The sequence below is a fragment of the Parathielavia appendiculata genome (assembly GCF_033297405.1).
Source record: "Parathielavia appendiculata strain CBS 731.68 unplaced genomic scaffold N657scaffold_5, whole genome shotgun sequence".
Taxonomy (NCBI): domain Eukaryota; kingdom Fungi; phylum Ascomycota; class Sordariomycetes; order Sordariales; family Chaetomiaceae; genus Parathielavia; species Parathielavia appendiculata.
This window is the reverse complement of record NW_026944224.1, coordinates 1,020,316-1,037,942: the sequence shown is the minus strand read 5'-3', so window position 1 is coordinate 1,037,942 and position 17,627 is coordinate 1,020,316. Positions and strand designations below refer to the sequence as shown.

At 55.7% G+C, this 17,627-nt stretch overlaps 8 protein-coding genes across 8 annotated transcripts; 6 read left to right on the top strand and 2 right to left on the bottom strand.

Moving 5' to 3' along the window:
* Window positions 1–665: 665 nt before the first annotated feature.
* Window positions 666–2,216, top strand: N657DRAFT_571070 (SET domain-containing protein; the record flags this gene model as incomplete). Its single annotated transcript, XM_062788785.1, has 4 exons — window positions 666–1,430; window positions 1,521–1,546; window positions 1,641–1,729; window positions 1,783–2,216. The coding sequence occupies 4 exons, from the start codon at window positions 666–668 to the stop codon at window positions 2,214–2,216; spliced, it is 1,314 nt and encodes a 437-aa protein (XP_062648208.1).
* Window positions 2,217–2,222: 6 nt separating this feature from the next.
* On the top strand, window positions 2,223–3,092 carry N657DRAFT_391251 (uncharacterized protein). Its single transcript, XM_062787152.1, has one exon. The coding sequence runs from the start codon at window positions 2,383–2,385 to the stop codon at window positions 2,977–2,979; it is 597 nt and encodes a 198-aa protein (XP_062648207.1). The 5' UTR covers window positions 2,223–2,382; the 3' UTR covers window positions 2,980–3,092.
* On the top strand, window positions 3,042–5,272 carry N657DRAFT_391234 (phosphate transporter). Its single transcript, XM_062787151.1, has 3 exons — window positions 3,042–3,284; window positions 3,342–4,799; window positions 4,861–5,272. Exons 1-3 carry the CDS (start codon window positions 3,206–3,208, stop codon window positions 5,142–5,144), a joined length of 1,821 nt encoding a protein of 606 aa, XP_062648206.1. The 5' UTR covers window positions 3,042–3,205; the 3' UTR covers window positions 5,145–5,272.
* Window positions 5,239–5,748, top strand: N657DRAFT_391358 (uncharacterized protein). Its single transcript, XM_062787154.1, has one exon. The coding sequence runs from the start codon at window positions 5,400–5,402 to the stop codon at window positions 5,697–5,699; it is 300 nt and encodes a 99-aa protein (XP_062648205.1). The 5' UTR covers window positions 5,239–5,399; the 3' UTR covers window positions 5,700–5,748.
* A 1,313-nt stretch (window positions 5,749–7,061) lies between these two features.
* Window positions 7,062–7,895, top strand: N657DRAFT_633524 (uncharacterized protein; the record flags this gene model as incomplete). The annotated part of the gene is made up of 1 exon (XM_062791217.1): window positions 7,062–7,895. The coding sequence occupies one exon, from the start codon at window positions 7,062–7,064 to the stop codon at window positions 7,893–7,895; it is 834 nt and encodes a 277-aa protein (XP_062648204.1).
* A 540-nt stretch (window positions 7,896–8,435) lies between these two features.
* Window positions 8,436–8,682, top strand: N657DRAFT_644663 (uncharacterized protein). The gene has a single exon (XM_062792800.1). The coding sequence runs from the start codon at window positions 8,452–8,454 to the stop codon at window positions 8,668–8,670; it is 219 nt and encodes a 72-aa protein (XP_062648203.1). The 5' UTR covers window positions 8,436–8,451; the 3' UTR covers window positions 8,671–8,682.
* Window positions 8,683–11,015: 2,333 nt separating this feature from the next.
* On the bottom strand, window positions 11,016–12,878 carry N657DRAFT_572261 (uncharacterized protein; the record flags this gene model as incomplete). The annotated part of the gene is made up of 1 exon (XM_062788878.1): window positions 11,016–12,878. The coding sequence occupies one exon, from the start codon at window positions 12,876–12,878 to the stop codon at window positions 11,016–11,018; it is 1,863 nt and encodes a 620-aa protein (XP_062648202.1).
* Window positions 12,879–13,180: 302 nt separating this feature from the next.
* On the bottom strand, window positions 13,181–15,873 carry N657DRAFT_663484 (multicopper oxidase; the record flags this gene model as incomplete). Its single annotated transcript, XM_062795187.1, has 5 exons — window positions 13,181–13,768; window positions 13,829–13,890; window positions 13,956–14,199; window positions 14,510–15,507; window positions 15,742–15,873. The coding sequence occupies 5 exons, from the start codon at window positions 15,871–15,873 to the stop codon at window positions 13,417–13,419; spliced, it is 1,788 nt and encodes a 595-aa protein (XP_062648201.1). The 3' UTR covers window positions 13,181–13,416.
* Window positions 15,874–17,627: the final 1,754 nt, after the last annotated feature.

The following is a 17,627-nucleotide window of genomic DNA, read 5'->3' as shown; positions in this document are numbered from 1 at the left end:
TGCAACGTTCAGAGGTATTTTAGGAGGGAAACGACTCGAAACATAGAAGGCCCCACTGAAGCACAATGCTTGGGCCCTGGGGCGGCTGGTCTCAGACGGAACACACACCATCAGATATACGAAATAAGGTACCGGGTAAAAGTGCATTGATTGCATTCGATATGTCGCTCCCTGGGCGCTTATACATATGATTTACCCGATCGGCTAGAGACTTACATGATTGCAGAAGCCTCAGCATCGCAACGTGAATGCCATGTGTCCAATTCTCTCTCGTCTCGACTGCCAACTACAATAACGCACGAGAAGCACGGCTCCTTGAGCAGATAGGCGGGATAAAAGGCTAGATTCAACCGACATAACTGTCGCAGAGTACATCACGTCCCAATAACGCCCTTGCTTTCCCTCTCTCTCATTTTCTTTGCCTACTTTGCGCGTTCTCTGACCCGTTTGCCCAGGTGAGGCCCTTATTAAGTGACCTTGACTAGCAAGAGCAGAGCAGCGGCCGCACTACGCACCTTGCAGTCTCGTCGCCGACTCGACATCGCCCTCTTAATCAAGGTATCTCGTCCCCAATCGTGTCGGGGACTCGCCTCCTCCTACCGAAACAAGGGGTTCGGGCGGAGACTTGAAGCCATACCCTTAAGCATCCAAGTCGCCACGTCGATATGGCAGTTCCGACGACCTACCGTCACCTGGGTCGAAAACAGAGTTTGAACTCTGGGCTGCTGGCTTTGCTGATACTTTGCATCGCTCTCCAAGGTTGCCCAGCGTTGTCTCATAGCCACAGACCAGATTGGGCAGCATGCAGCTGGAACATACATAATGAGATTCTGACTAGGCAGTCGGGACAAGGAACCTGTCCACTTGCCAGTGACTGGTCACCATGGTCGCAGAAACCTTTTTGTCTCGAGTCTTCAAAAGAGGATGACACGGCCCAACAGGATTGCGTCTTCACTATGAGCGCTTTCCGTGGAAATCAAGGACTCAGTTTGATTACCACCGCCGATCTAGCTGCGAGTGTCGTCGAATCACTTGACGACTCCCGAGTCCCGCCCGTTCTTAGGCGCCAACTGGCGAACTCGGGGCAGCAGCAACCAGGAGAGCGCTCGGCTTACGAGATCCGAAACGTCCCAGGGCGCGGGAAAGGCGTCGTGGCAAAGCGCAGGTTCTCGAAGCATCAGATCATCATGGTCGACTTCCCCGTGCTTATCATCCGACTGGACTTTGTGAACAACGACCGCTACACCCAGCGGCAGAAGCGACGCTTGATGGAAACCAGCGTGAGGCAGCTTCCGACAGAGCAGAGGCGAGCCATCATGGGTCTGGCGCGGAGCTCAGGGGGCGAACCGATTTTGGAGGCTCTCCGTACCAACGGTTTCGGCATCGAGATTGAAGCAGTTCAGCACCTGGCCCTCTTCCTCAATGGCTCGGTAAGTGGTCATCTGGATGCGCCTGGGCGTCTCCTGCATCAACGGCCAGCCGTCAGTACGAGCACTGACAGAATGCGGCCTGCAATTTAGCGAGTCAACCACAACTGTCGCCCGAAGTAAGTGTCACACCAGAGTGATTAGTGAGTGAGAGCGGCGGAGAAGGCCCTTGGTATAGATCTCCAGAATCGCCGCTGAGATTCGAAATCGCAGTTCCTTCTGGCGCTTCACAAACAGCAACATGGCGATGGAAGTTGTGGCGTTGAGAGACGTTAGCGTCGGAGAAGAAATTACGCACAGTTGTGAGGCTTATCCTTGTCGTCGGAGAAGACACTTGCTTACAATCGACTCTCAGATGCGCCACTCGGGCACACGTACGAAGAACGCAAGAGGGCGCTTCAGGCCTGGGGGTTTCGGTGTAACTGCGCGTTATGCTCAACGCGGACAGTAGAGAGGGATCTCTCTGACAGCCGTCGGGAACGCTTACGTGAGGTTCACCTTACCCTAGGCCAGGCCGAGCGACTAGGCAGTCAACGAGTAGCTGAACTTGTGCGCGAAGCGATGTCGTTGATTGAGCAGGAGGAGCTTGATCCGCAGCTTGTCGAGTACTACCAACAATTTGCGAAAGCGTACTTGGACACCAACCATCTGGAGAGGGCGCGCCTGGCAATCGCAGAGGCAGATAGATTATGGCGTTTGTATGGCGGGGAGGAGCACGAGAACGTTGATGGAATCCGGGAGCTTTGGCAAGCCCTAGCGGAGGCTGAACAGGATGCTCACGAGGAATAAGTACATCTGACTTGGCTCCATCACTATCTGTACATGTTTCAAACTGACAAGTAACGTACAGCCCTAGAAAAGAAATGTCGAATGCCACCGATTAAAGCTCAGGGGCCGCCGGCTGGTAGACCGTAGGCGACCAAGCGTTTCGCATGCCGCGTTTCGGAGGACTCGAATGCCGGCTCTACTGCTGTGTTCAGAGACCGAAGTGAGCGTCGGGAGCGCAGACTTAACCCATCTAGCATATGCACCCGCATACTCAGGTGGCCAGAAGTCTAGCCAGGAATTACCTGATGCAAGCCGATTCAGACTGCAGGTGGCGGTACGAAACCCTCCGACAGGTCCGGGGAAAAACGTCCGCTCTCATCAGCGGCAGGGTTCAAGTTGGAGTGGTGCCGAGCGGTGGATTTCCAAAAGAGTCATAACGCACGTGAGCCGAGGACCTGCTGCGAAACAAGCAATCCCAAGAAATCCCAAGAGATGCCCACGATCTCTTGGTCTCTTGATCCCTCGGCGAGGCGACGCCAAGAAGGGGCGCTCGATCAGCCAAGTCGGGCGACCGAAGGCTTGGCAAGTGGTCCCTGGCCCGGCGACGAATAACGTCCGGTTCTGGGACCACGTTTTCCTTCCCAGTTTCGCCTTCCGCTCTGAGCACGTTGTTACCCCCATGCCCAAACCTGCAGCAATGTCTTGGACGATTGGATTGTCCCAATGGGCGATCTGCCTGATGGTCTGGATCCGTCACCGAATGGATGCTCTTGGCAAAGAATGAAGGGTCCAGAATGCTTTTCGCTGGGATGAGTCTCGATGCAAACACCGATGCATGCAATGCGCATTGCGCAACGATTGCGAGGTCCACCTGTCATCTATAACTGAGTACACCCTCCTACCATGGCCCCTTCAGAGTTCCGTCGGCATCCTAACTCCCTCGCCGACACTTGTCCCTCCGGCTCAAGCCCTCGCGACCCGAAGCCTCGAGGAAACCGGTAGTCGCCAACATGGTTCTCGACGCTTACACTTACGTGTTCGCCATTGGCACCTGCTTTGCCTTGCTTGAGGCTTACAACAATGGCGCCAGTACGTTCCTCTCTCCTCCCTTTGCTCGCGAAGCGGTTTGCTGACTTTTGTAACTAGACGATGTCGCAAACGCGTGGGCCACCAGTGTCTCGTCGCGGTCCGTGACGTACAGGCAGGCCATGATCCTCTGTACCATCTTCGAGTTGACGGGCGCCCTCGCTGTCGGCGCAAGGACGGCCTCGACCATCAAGAACGGCATCATCCCTAGCAACGCCTTCGGCGACAACGCTGGCGTCCAGCTGCTCGCTTTTGCCTGCTCCTCTGCCGGTGCCGCCATCTGGGTTATGTGGTGCACGCGCAACTCGGCACACGTCTCGTCCACCTACTCGCTCGTTTCTTCCATCGCCGGTGTGGGTGTCGCTGCTGTCGGAGTAAGCAAGGTACAGTGGGGTTGGGCCGACGGCCAAGGTCTTGGTGCTATCTTCGCTGGCCTCTGCATGGCCCCCTTCATCTCGGCATGCTTCGGCGCCATCATTTTTGGGCTCATCAAGGTGACGGTCCATATGCGGAAGAATCCCGTGCCTTGGGCCGTCTACACCTCGCCGTTCTTCTTCCTCATTGCCGGCACTATCTGCACGCTTTCGATCGTCTACAAGGGCTCGCCTAATCTTGGACTTGACAAGAAGCCTGCATGGTTCATCGCCTCGGTCACCCTTGGCGTTGGCTTCGGTCTTTGCATCTTGTCCGCCCTCTTCTTTGTCCCTTACGTCTACTGCAAGGTTGTCAACAAGGACTACACCCTCAAGCCATGGATGATCATCCGCGGTCCGCTCCTCTACAAGCGCCCTCCTCCCCCCGACGCCGCAAACGTCAAGGCCAAGGTTCCCAATTATGCTGTCATCCAGGAGGATTCGCAAACCGATTCCGATTCCGATGCTACCGAGAAGAAAGTCGCAGCGGTCGACGACATCACCCCCGTCGCTCCTGGCTCCTCTGCCAACTCGGACAGCGAGAAGGGCGCCGCCCCCTCCATCGAGTACACGTACGAGCAGTACCAGCAACTGCTCAAGGATGCCGAGGAGCGTCACAACGCCAACCTTCGCAAGCAACCGGGTCCCCTCGGCTGGGCGATGCGCACCCTTCACAAGAACAGGCTCCAGGCGGGTTCTATTCACGAGACACATAACCTGATTGCCATGGTGAAGCGCCTTCCGGCTATGGTGGTCGCTGGCCTGCTCTACGGCACCCACTACGACATCCACACCGCCCAGGTCGGCATCCACAACTCCCCCGAAGGCCGCCGCATGGAGCGCGTGTACAGCTACGCCCCGAAGTACGCCAACGAAGTCGAGCATCTCTACTCATTCGTCCAAATCATTACCGCCTGCACCGCCTCTTTCGCCCACGGCGCCAACGACGTCGGTAATGCCGTCGGTGTGTGGGCCGGTATGTACGCTGCTTGGTCCAAGGGCAAGCCCAGTGCCTCCAAGGAAGAGGTCCCAATGTGGCAGCTCGGTATTACCGCCGCCGTGATTTGCATCGGTTTCATTACTTATGGCTACAACATCATGAGAGGTAAGTCCTGCCACAAGTCACTTGCCGAACTGAAATCGTCATCCTAACTCATCGTTCATAGTCATGGGTAACAAGCTTACCTACCATTCGCCCAGCCGTGGCTCCTCTATGGAGATGGGCGCCGCCATCACGATCCTCATCTTCTCTCAGTACAAGCTCCCCGTCTCGACTTCCATGTGCATTACCGGCTCAACTGTCGGCGTCGGTCTTTGCAACGGCACCTTCAAGGCTGTCAACTGGAAGCGTGTCGGCCTCCTCTTCTTCTCATGGGTCATGACCGTCCCCATTGCTGGTCTCATTGGCGGCTGCCTCATGGGCCTGGCTGTCAACACTCCTCACTGGTAGATGCTACATGGTTAAGAAGCATTCCTTTGAAAGTTCATCTTGGTTGGGTAACGGTATAGATAGATTCATATTCTAGGCAGCCTGGAGTTGGGGTTTCGCATATACATATATATTGAATCTATTTCTTTTTCAGCGGTACTCCTCGTTTCATCCTGATCCCGAGCCGACATCTACGTACAGCGCCATGTCCGCTGAGCCCTCTTCGAACAGACTTGAAGTGTGAATTCGGCTTGATGCAGCTCCACGGCGAGCCATATGGAGGATGACCGGGGTAAGGATGGACATGTGTACAGGAAGCATTGGCATATGTATCACTACACTGGGACCTCTAAGCTACCACCTTCCTGTCTTCATCTCTTGCTGTCTGTCGGGTTAGCATCGTGCATTTCCATTAGCTTGGCTAGGCGGGGCCAATGGCAACATCATCACAAACTTTTGCGGATGTGGCTGAATCATCATTCCCTGGATCCAGTCACACCCGGCCGCCGCGCCCTGGTTGAGAATCCTTTCGGCAGAAGCGTCGTGGAGTACATGCAGTTTCAACCCAATGGGTAGCGAGGTCGTGCTTGAGTCCTAACATGAGCCATCCCAGGGGAAAGTCTGCGTAAGGTACGACTGCCGTGGGAGACCGAAGTCGCGGTGGCCGCCGGTAAGTCCCAGCTGGCCAGGCTAGATGGAGAGTTGCCTGGGAGGGGGCTCGTTATTCACGACCTCGGACTGGGAAATGGCTCATATCGGACGCCTACATGTGGACCGGAAAGTGTCGCAGGGTCGGGCAATGCCGTGACACGACAGCGTCGACAACGATGCCGGACCGGAAGGATCTTGTGGGGGAATAGAAGGCTTCGTTGCAGATATCGACCTCTTCCAGGGACTGCAAGCTGGCCAGTCTAGTCAGTGACGCATGGCTCGAGGCTTATACTCCTTGTCCATATATTGGGCATATCAGGCTGAGCGGCTGGCCCCTCACCGAGGCGCAGTCGTCGCACGAGCTGTCAGAGAATCCGTGGTAGCCGTCCTGCCTGTTGTCTCGGAAACACTTGGTATGAAGGTGTAAGTGCAGAGCAACGTAGTAGTCGAATCAGTGGTTTTATAGTGCAGTGGAGCTGCAGCTGCATACAGAAGTGTTGTACCGCAAGAGAAAGAAGCAGAGGAAGGGGCCGGGGGTGGTAGTTGCAGGGTGGGGGAGGGTGCCGGGGGGTGTGGGTTTGGGTGATGGTGTTGATCACGAGCAATTTAAGGTTATCTTGCCACCTATGTAGTTGAGAATGTGTGACTATTGAATAGTGTGCCAGGGTTATAGCAAGAGTCGAGTGGATGACGCTAAAACTGACTCGATGAGGAACTGAGACAGGCCCGAGATCAGATCGATTCTCTAGCACGTAATTCGGTCCTCACGGCTTTAGCTCAGTCAAGCCCAAAAGCATCGTACGCCGACGTCGCCCGCACACCACCGTCGAGCCAACCGAGCGGGCTGCGCACCCTCTCCCTACCGAACACGACGCCTTCGACCTTCACCGACACACTGTTTTGCACAATCGATACATCTAGAGTGGAGGATGGAGAAAAGGGGAAGGTGCAGGTGGCCGATATCAGAAAGACAATCGAGGCAGAGATCCGGAAACAGGAGAACAAGGAAAACTGGCGATGCACGGCGGTGGTAAAGGAGGCCCGAAACCCAGATCGAGTTAGGGTGGTCTGCTGGGACGAAGGCGAGGTCCAGACTCGACCCGTTATGACAAGAGTAGTTGTATGATGTCATCACAGTGAACTTCATTTCTCGGACCATCAATGCAGGGTGGTTCTGGCAAAAATTGTCACAAACTTGCTTATGTCAACCTAACGGAGTCTGGCACACACCGCCATCTTCCTCTTAATAGCATCAAGGACCGACATTGAGAGAGACGTAGAAGAAAGATGCCTAGAGCAGAGCAATATACGAAGAACGAGTCCGACTTATATGTGTCGGGATTAGCAGAGGAGGGACTCGACGAGGGCAACCCATTCCAGCAGGATGCAGAGGACGAGCCCATAACCGACCCCGACGAGGCTGCAGTGGCGGCTGTCCTCAGTCGAGATGAGAACGCCGCGCCAGATGCCAAGGATTACAATGGTGGCCATGATCAAGCCGAACACAGCCACCAGCCAAGATCTACCAATATATTCATCCCAAAGGAGGAATCCGCTGTCGGCAGTGAGCTGGAAGACGTTAATTCCGACCTTGCTGCTCGCCCGCCCGAACACGTCGAGTCCTCCTCTAAACACGGCCGGGCCGAAGATGCGGACGCTATTGGTGACGCTGCCGACGAATTCGACCGCGACGTTCAACGGCTTGTCAAACGTGCCCGCCATGATAGCCGAGCCCTGCTCATCAAACATGGGGACGATGTCGAGGAACAAGAGTGCAAAATGCACGCCAACCTCGACCTGCGCGCCCCTGTCATCGAGAATGACGAACACAAAGACAACGAGAACGGATCACAGCAGACGGGAGAGAACGATTTCGACCGTCCAAAGGAAGTTGCACCTATGCCGCGCATTGAGCAGCTTTCGGGGCACAAGGACCACGAGTCTGTCCCAAGGGATGCTGGGGACGAGGACGATGATGTTGAGACGAAAGGAGGAGATGACTACGATGTCGAGAATTATGCCGAATTTGAGGACGACGATGACGATATGGAAGGACCGACGAGAGATACGGTTGGGAGTGAAGAGTTGGTCATCGATGAAAATAATGATAATGAATGGTAACTTAATGGCAAGCCTTGTTTGATTAGCAATAACTACCTATTCTACCTCTTTCGTGTCACTTACTCTATACCTTCCCAGACAACCAACCTGCTCTGCACCTTTGTCAAGTCACTTACCTTATACCTTTCCTGTGGTGGCAGTAGGGTCTACTGCAATAGTATATAAGCTACCTCAGAGTTTCAAGTCATTGGACTTGAAATACTGGCATCCTATAATTAGTTAGACTATTCACTAGTCAATTAATATTCATTACATTAGGAGCCTCTTCTAAGTCGCCTACTCTATACCTACTCTCACCTCTCCTAAGAGATTTATCCTATACTCTTCTTCTTAGGCACTCTTCTCTTCCCTAAGCTCCAAGCCATCTACTCTATGCCTAGTACCCATTCAGGTCAACTATGTCGGCTGCTCTCGTAGTTTTTATTTCTTATAAAGCTCACTAGCTGTAGCTATTAGCGCGTTCTCGCTAGATAATCTAGGCGAAGAAAGGCTTACTCTCAGCAGATAATAACAACTAGGCTACTCTACTGCTTACAGGACTGTCAGGGCCCCCACCATGAGCCCTACACTTGGGCAATTGGCGGGCGAGACACTGTGGATTTCATGGCGCAGCGACATGACTCGCAGCAGAGAGAGGATATCTGGAGAGCAGGAGACTCAGATTGGAACTTGGAACTTCCCTCTCTCAAGGATCAGTCAGTTGGTTAGTGGTGCACGCACAATACAGTCGTCTTGCCTGCTGCCTGTTGAGGATTCGGTGCATCTTCCTTGGTGAGCTTGTGTGTGTCACCTTACAAGGACCTCTTCGCATAGCTAAGTCGTCTGCAAAGAATCTAAATCCAACTGGTGCTGAAATTACAATACGCGAATACCGCCGGCTACTTCGAGGCCAGAGGAGAAATCGCCTGCTAAGATGTGAGATTAAAGCCTATTCTTATATATCTACAACGTGCGAGTAGCACCATCACGTTCCGGCATAGATTCTAACTTAGAGGCGTCCAGCCATTATTCAGCAGATGGTAGCGTCGCAGCACACTAGCTCCTACTTTAAACAGCCAAATTGAAGAAACTTGCCCCGGCGTCACAGAATTCTAGAGAATCGGATCAGCACGCTCCTGAATAGGAGGGACGAAGCACAGATTGAAGGCCAAAGGCTAAGGGTTGAACCGTTCTATTTAACGGGGCAAGCCCAGAAAGAACAGGGTCAAAAGTCGAGATCTTAATGAGATATTCAGTTCAAAGTAGATCAAACTCACAGATCGAATACAGGCACTTTCCCCACACAAGATTCCATTACCTCCAGTGTACATCCTGACCGGTGATCGACCATGGCCTTATCAGCAAATTCAACCCTGAAGATGTCCCCCCAAGACAATCCCAGGACACTTTGCTGAACCATAGACCAGCCTCAAGAGCTTAAAGATTCGAGGTCGAATCAGTAACTGCATGCCAGCATTTTAAACCAAGAACGCTGCCGAACTCACCCAGAGGCAGCCGTCAACCCCGAAGAGCACGACGCAAGGCTTGCCGCATCTGCTTGGTGTGGCGTAGAAAGGTCTGGATGAGCTCGTCCAGGGCATCCTTAATGTCGTCGCCGCGCTGGCGCAACTTGGTGATGGCGCTCACGATCTCCTTCTGCTTGCGGCGGAGTCTCTTCAGCTTCTTTTCCAGGGTGGGCACGGTGTGGATGTCGCCTTCCATTTGCTCCTCGGTCATGTCTCCCGTCTCCCAGTCCACAGCGGCGGCGGCCGCGGCGTCGTGGATGGGCGGCGCGCCCTGGTACAGGGTCAGCTCTCGGACGGGGCTTGGGCTCTCCGGGTATCGAATAGGCCTGCCGGTCAGAAAGTCCTCGCGATCGGGCTCGAGGGTGGTGGAAGACTCGAAGCGCAGTCATTCTCAGAAATGGTGCCACGGCGGACTTACGGAAACGTCGACGTCGGCATCGCCATCAGAGACAGTGGTGGGCTCCTGCCAATCGTTAGGACCAGGCATCGTCCACCCGCAGTGTCACAAGCGTGCCACATACCGGCATATCGACCTTGTGTTTCAAGTTACAGGAAGATAAAATTCGCGCAACAAACTCCTCTTCTCTATGTCGCTTCCTCGCAGCGCGAACGGAAGAATCTGCGCTGCCCTGATCGTTATCGGCGCTATCGCGAGGTTCCTTGCGCTTTACTCCCTGAGGGGCGGCGACCTGAGCTTCGAGGTCTCTAGGCTGCGACGCGGTGCCTGGGACGCGCTTGCTTGGTGCGTGCATGGCGTGTTTGGTTGGTGGGAAGGCCAGCGGCGGGAGGATGCACGCTGGGGGATGACGATTTGAAGAGCGAGATGTTGGTAAAAGAACCACGGGCGAAGGATGGAATGGCTGGTGACGGTGATGCTGTGAACCCTCCAGCTGTACAAACGATCACGGAGGCGGCAGGGTCCGAGGTCACGATATTTGCACATGCTTAAGCTGGGTATTCAAGGCGCTGTCAGAGAGGAACAGCCCGAGGTGAGAATCGGGCTGGGAGTCTGATGATTGTGGACGAAGAGGGCGGGAAGTCTCGAACATCAGACCGTCTGGGTTGGACTCAAGATCGACGCCCCAGCCGAGGATTGGCTCGGTGTGGGAATTCGTCGTTTGCAACAGCGTCTATGACGGACCAGCTCGTTATGTTTGACCCCGACCCGGCCGTGGCATGACGTGCAGCGGACTGACACCTGATGCGGCTTGGAAAGCCCAGCAAACGGTCCTAGAACTCAGAAGGGTGCGTACCCGTCAGCAATGCAGAAATTTTTGGAGGAAGCATGCGGTTTTCCGTTGTTGACACTTGGGTCCAGGCTCACCGAGTCTGTGACAGGGTCTCAGCACAGGACAGATGTTGCCAGGAGTTGATGTGAGATTCGCAAACAAGGCGAATTAGCTTACTGACTGTGGGGGTCTTGTGAACGACTTCGTAAGACCCTGGCACCGCTTGATCAATGCTTTTGTCAGCGGGTTTCCCGTCAAGAAGGCGTTTGTACATGAGTGGAACCAGACGACGCCATGAAACCCGTGTCGTTGCGGGTATGTGACGGATCAAGATAACATACATGCGAGTGGCCGACAACGCCATGCTGTGCCGAGCGCGCAGCCAATCAGCTCCCCTCCAAAGCAGGGAGGTAAACGCCCTCGATCCTCGCTCTCAGCACCCTCTCGGCAGACGCAGGGTCCATCCGCTGCTCCGGGCCTGCCCGCATCATCTTCCCTACGAGGAACATGAGCTTCCCATGCGGGTATGCCTTGGCCTTGCCCTGTTTGAAGCGTAGGAACTCGCCCAGCACCTTGTCCTCACCCTGCACGACCGCATCAGCGAGCTTGGCATAATCCTGCTCGGAGATCTCCTGGAACCAGAGGCTGCCTGCTTCGATTGCCTGCGCGACGCCGCCAGCCGATATCTCGCCACGGAAGACGCCCCAAAGCAGATCCTTGGCCACTCTGGCTGTAATCTCTCGTTTGTGGAGATGCGACAAGATGGCGGCCAGGTCACCGGACGGGACTCGGCACTCTCCGTCGGGGGTCATGTCCAAGTCGGAGGGGAGCTCGGTGAGCTTTCCCAGCTCGTGCAGGCACCAGTTAGCGGCAAGCAGAGCATGTCGCTGGTCAGACCCTTCGGAAAGTCCAAGTCGAGTCTCCAGTTCCTCGAGGACGTTGTAGAAATACTGTATCCGAGCCCCATCGTCTAGCATCATGAGCGAGAGAGAATCCTTGGAGCTCAACCCGTATGTCTCCACCAGCTCATCGATTTCGGCATCCGGCAGCATGCCCATGGACGAGGCCAGGTGGGCGACCAGATCCTCGCCAATGACGACGGGCCCGAGGTCGGGATCCGGCATGTACCGGTAATCGACCTCGCCTTCCTTACCGCGCAGACGGCGCGTCTCGGTACTGCCCAATGACCAGCCGCGCGTCTCGCCCTCGACCATGCCGCCAGTCTCCAAAACGGCAATCTGGCGGTCCCGCTCGGCAATGATGGCGTCCTCGACCGCCTTGAAACTGCTGAGGTTCTTGATCTCTGTCCGCGTGCCCAGTCTCCCCGTGCCCACATCCTCGGCCCTCCGCACAGAAACGTTGACATCCGCCCGCAAGCCGCCCGCCTCCATACCGGAAACACAGGCATCGACCGAGCTGAGCAGCATCTGCACCTTGCGCACAAAAGCAGCGGCGGTGGCGGGGTGGTGGATCTGCGGCTGTGTGATGATCTCAATCAGGGGCAGACCGACGCGATTGAAGTCGAGCCAATGCACGTTGCCGGGCTGGGCCGTCGTCTTGGCCGTGTCCTGTTCCATCTGGACCTGTTTGATGTCAATTTCGACGCGGTCGCCGTCCTCGGGGGCTATGCCATCGCGCGCACGCAGCACGACGCGGCCGTCGCGGGCAAACGGGTGGTAGTATTGCGTGATTTGGTACCCCGCGGGCTGGTCCCAGTGGAAGTAATGTTTGCGGTCGAAGCGGCTGACAGGCTGGATGGCGCAGTTGAGAGCCAGGGCGGCGCGCACGGCGGGGATCAAGGTCTCGGGCTGGAAGAGGGGTTGCGAACCCGGCATGGCAACGTCGAAGAGGGCGACATGGCTGTTTGGCGGGTCGTTGAATGAGGTCGCGGCCGCGGAGAAGAGCTTGCGGGCGGTGTTTAGCTGGGCATGGATCTCGATGCCGACCGTCAGCTCCCAGCCGGGGACTGTCTGGTTGTTGGCGTTCTTCTTCTTCTTCTTGCCTGACGCCTTGAGGGCTTTTGCCTCGTCTTTCAATTGTTTACGGAGCGGGTTGCCGGCCGAGGCGATCACACTGGGGGGTAGTTTTGTTGACGTCGCGGCGTGGCTCGAGACATTTCGCGTTTGTCGAGTCGGCCGTAAGAGTGTACATACGGCGATTCGGGGGTTTCGAGCATACAGGCAGCCCCGGCGGCTAACTTGCCCCGTCAGAAGATATCTGCTGAGCTCAGCCGTCGGAACGCGGCTCATTGTGTGAACTCGATGATGTGTGCTTCGTGATGGCGGTCCACGGAATCCACGGATATGCATTATGCACGGTTGGTCATGGATACCAGTTATCCACGGTCCAGAGTTGCCAAGCCATCACTGCGGGCCGGCGGACATATCCGGAGTGCCGATCTGAGTCTGCCAGCTGGCACCGCAGGGTCTGCTGAATACTGTAGTTATCTGAGCAGTGAGGTGGAGATTGAAGGATTCTATTCCGGGTCGCCTTCTACTTCAGATCAGCAGTTGCCAATTCAGGTTAATGTACTGTACCTTTGAACACCCTGAACTGGAAAGCACTCATTGCATTTAATTACAGGCTATAGAACAACCCACTGATTTCCGTTCCTGTTTCAACCACAGGTTATACCGCACAAGCCATCGGCCATCCTCGCACCACATGACCTTCGTCTTCCCGTCCCGATACAAGATCAACACCTGTATCCAAAGAGCTGTACTGACACCACCATCCAATGCCAAGCAAGCATGCCAAGCAAGGAAATGAACAACACGATATCTCACATCAGATTCCCGAGTCGTCCTGCTCCCAGACGGGTTTGAAGTTCTTCCACGACGCGCACGTCTCGTCAAATACTGCCCGGCTGACGGAATCAACCTCGATCTGGGCCTGGCTCTCGACAAACTCGAGCGACAGGCCCTGGCTGGCGTGCCAGGCGATGTGGCAGTGCACTAGCCAGGCGCCAGGGTTGTCGAACTGGAACGCGATGGCGAGGTAGCCGTTGCCCGGCAGCGTCGCCACGTCGCGCCGCGAAGGGTTGACCGTGTTGAAGACGGTCGTGTTGCCGTCAAAGATGCCCTCCTGCTCCGCCAGCACCCAGAAGTCGTGCCCGTGCATGTGGATCGGGTGCGCCAGCCTATTCATGTTGCTCGTTAGTTCATGTCAAGGAGAGGTGAAGAGAGAAACTGTTACTAACCGCAAACTGCTCATGTCCTGGATTACGAGGACAGCCCATTCGGGATCGGTGCCAGATGATGCCTTAACCCACTTGTCAGTCGTCTGTTTCCACAACCACAAACCAGCAGCGAAGAGGGCCGACTCACGTTAACACCCACCACGTTGTAATCGGTCGGGAACAAACTCTTCCCCTCAAAGATCTGGCCCATGGTCGGGTCCGCCCAATCGAGCAGTAGGCTGCTGGTGTTGATGGTCCACTTGAAGTAGCTGTCGAACGTGGTGTCCAGGATCTCGTTGATGACGCCGCCGCCGATGTTTGTCACGTCGAGCGCCAGGTACGGCACCGTCTTGCCCACAGGCTCGCCGAGACAGGTCGGAACGACTTTTTCTCTGAATCATCTGTGAGCGTCTTTGGTGAACTTGAGCCTTGCGTCGAACTCGAGCTTGCCCTCTAGTACCCGGAATAGGTAAGCGGGCGCCAGAGTGTCGTGCCTTCGCACCAAGCGAGGATTTTTATGCAAACATACCGGTAGTAAGGTAGGTAGGTACCTTTGCGAATGGAGACGCAGGAATCGGGGTGAGCCTGACCAGGAAATTGTGGACCTCGGCACGTCCATGTTCTAAGGCTACGTTACCTTACTTTGTGCTCTGAAGTAGAATTGGGCCATATGATCGATGAAGTCCGTAGATAATGGTAGACGGCGTCACGGTGCTCGTCGACTCTGGGTCCGCCGTGCTGCTGGGGTCGTACCGCACGATGCCTGTGATGTCGTCCGTGTTCTTGTTGATGGCGCCGCAGCCCAGGAGCCAGCCGGGCCGCACCCAGTAGTTGCCCCGCGGCGCGTTCGCCTCGACAATTACGTCGTACCGCTGCCCGATGGTGATCTCGACGCTATCGGTCGTGTAAGGCACCACGGGGACAAGGTCGTGCGCCACCACCTTGAGCGTGTGCCCGTCGATGCTGAACTGGAAGACCCCGTCGATGGCCACGTTGACCAGCCGAATGAGGTACTTCTTGCCGGCCTCGAAAACCATCTCAAACTTCTTGCCGCTGCCTACGCACTTGGGGTCCGTCGGCGCCAACCCGCGGCAGTCAAACGTGTTAGTGCCGTTGATCAAGCCGTTGTCCACGGGTGGCGGCCGCCCGAACTTGGCCTGGTGCCAGCCGGCGAAGGCCTCGACGTGCGGCCAGTCCTGCAGGAACAGAAGGCCCAAGTCCTCGTCGTAGTCGTCCGTCGTCGGGCCCCGCAGGATCATGCCCCCGAACAGGCCCTCGGCGTACTGCAGGCTGAAGTGGCTGTGGTACCACGTCGAGCCGTACTGCGTCACGCGGAACCGGTACGTCATGTTCTCGTTGGGCGCGATGCCGCACTGCGTCACGCCCGGCACGCCGTCGTTGAGCGCGTTGTTGAGCATGCGCAGGCCGTGCCAGTGGATGCTGGTCCCGTTATTGGCCATGTTGTTGGTCACGTGGATGATAACCTCGTCGCCCCAATCGGCGATGATGGTAGGCCCGGGGATGGTGCCGTTGAAGGTCATGCAGGTCCGCTGGTATCCGTCCGGGGCGCAGGGTCCCTCGACGACCGACAGCCAGAACTCCTTGGTGACTCCCGTGTCGGGCGTGACATCGTAGTAGTTGGTGTCGGTGGAGAAGTTCCCCCAGCAGTGGCGCGAGGTAGGCGTGTTTTCACACGGCGACTGCCGCGGCTGAAGGAAGGCATCGGGGTCTCGAGGGGTAGTGAAAGCAAATGAGCCAGCGAGGGTGGCCATGAGGGGAAGGATTGATCGTCTCATGATGGGCACGAGGGCACAGGCCGTTCTTGAGCGCTAAAGTCTTGAAAACGAATGTGCTGGTCTGATGGAGCTGTACCGGACGAGGATGGATCTCGCGAAGGGCTGTCTAATGTCTTGTACTTATACGCGTACTTATACTTTGGCCGAGTGCTTCACCACCACATCGCCGTGTCGACCACCATGGACTCTGCCGCCACCAACACGTCGAGACTCGGCCCCTGCGAGCCGGAGCAGACCGGCGCGACGCGTTAAGTCCCTGGCTTCCGTCATCATGGGCTGACTGATGACTCCTCCGAACCTCACATCAAGAGTGCGTGATGGCGGTGCATATTGGAGTAGTCTGGATGGTAATCTTGGCTGCGCCGCGCAGGATGTTAGGCAGGCTTGCGTGTTGGTCGGATCCTGGCTTGCGTGGACTGCAACGACGAGCGAGGTCCAGTCAGGCTCCTTCAGCACACCGAGATGTCGCATGTACGTTGAAAGCATGGGAGAAAATCCTGCCTCGTATAGCCGCCATCCATAGCAAAGCACTTGCAACAGTTTAACGGTCTCGATAGTTAATGCTTGCTGCATGCGGTTGATCCCGGCTGGCCCGGACAGGAAGGCGGACTGGCGCAGACACCCTGAGGACCGGGGGATATGTGGCAGAAGAGGTAGTTGGCGAGAGCTTGGGATGTCTGGCATCGACAGCATGAGACCAAGAAATTGCAAGCTGCGGCATCGCCTACTGGACATCAATGAGGATGAGGACCCTGAGGATGAAGTTTAAAGCTGCGCTCGTTGGAACCAGAACTGGATGCGTGATGCGTTAAGGGTATCTCTCACACTCCGTCTAGTACTGTGGTGTTTGATACACCGATGTTACTAAGAAAGCGCTGCTTTATTTGTCTTGCGGATGCAGCGAGGGTTGATCGGCTTCAGGGGTCCGCATCCGCGTCGGCGCTGTTACATTCGCACAAGCTGTCATGGAAAAGACTACGTAAACCCCCGTAGCTGTTGATAACAAGGGCACATGCAGCCTGGTCTTGAAGCAGGTGATTGCCGAGTTGTTGGACATGGAGAAGGGCCCGAGGGGAGGTCGAAAGGCCGAGGACGCGCACCAGTGAAGACACTCGCAACTATTTCTCCGATGCCATCGAAACATTCCCGACGTTGGGCCAGCGGCTGAATCCTAACCAGAACCAGATTCGATCTTTTCCTATCGTTATTTGGGGCTTGTGGGATGATACCCTCAAGGGTCTCCTGAGGAGCCAGAGGTAAGGGTACGGCAACAAGGGGTCGTCATCCATAGCCACGGAATGCCACATATAATTGACTCAGATAAGTTCCAATGCCACATTTTTTAGTCCTAGGCACGTGGTACCAAAATGGGATGCCTCTCTAGTGGGATGTGGGTTGCGGCCCGGCAAGCCCGGGCGAGGACACGAGATCAACAATGTCGTTGGGAGGATGTACGCAAGGGTTTTCTGTGAAACCATACTTGGATGATTTTTGGTAGGCGTAGGCATCGCACATCAAGGACGACGGCTGGAAGATGCAAGTTCTCGCCGGACGGGAAATTGCGGATCGGCACAATGCACTTCATCGCAGCAGCACCATCTAGCATGTAGCTGACTACTAAGAAATTCGCCCGTTTTAGAAGACCCTGGGCCAACCCATTACAGTGCAGTAGGTATCATTACATGCCTGTATACGGATGATCTACGCTTGATTAATCAGGATAGGGCTGGGAAAGCGCCACCTAGCAATCAAGCTTACAGGCACCTTATGCAAAGGCGGCGTCAAGCGCAGCTCCGGTAACCCATTCTGCGGCGACCAAATAACGTGGGCCATCTACTGTGCGTATCTCCGGATCACTTGAGGTGTCAGAGCATGAACCAATGCAAGAGAATGCATAAAACCCAGCCACGAAAGATACCGCAGCGGGGTTTTGAAGGGGGTGAGAACGCTATTTTACAGCGCTATGATAGCTTGAAAAGTTTTGACAGCGCTGGCAACTAGCATTCCCAGTTCAACTAGCATTC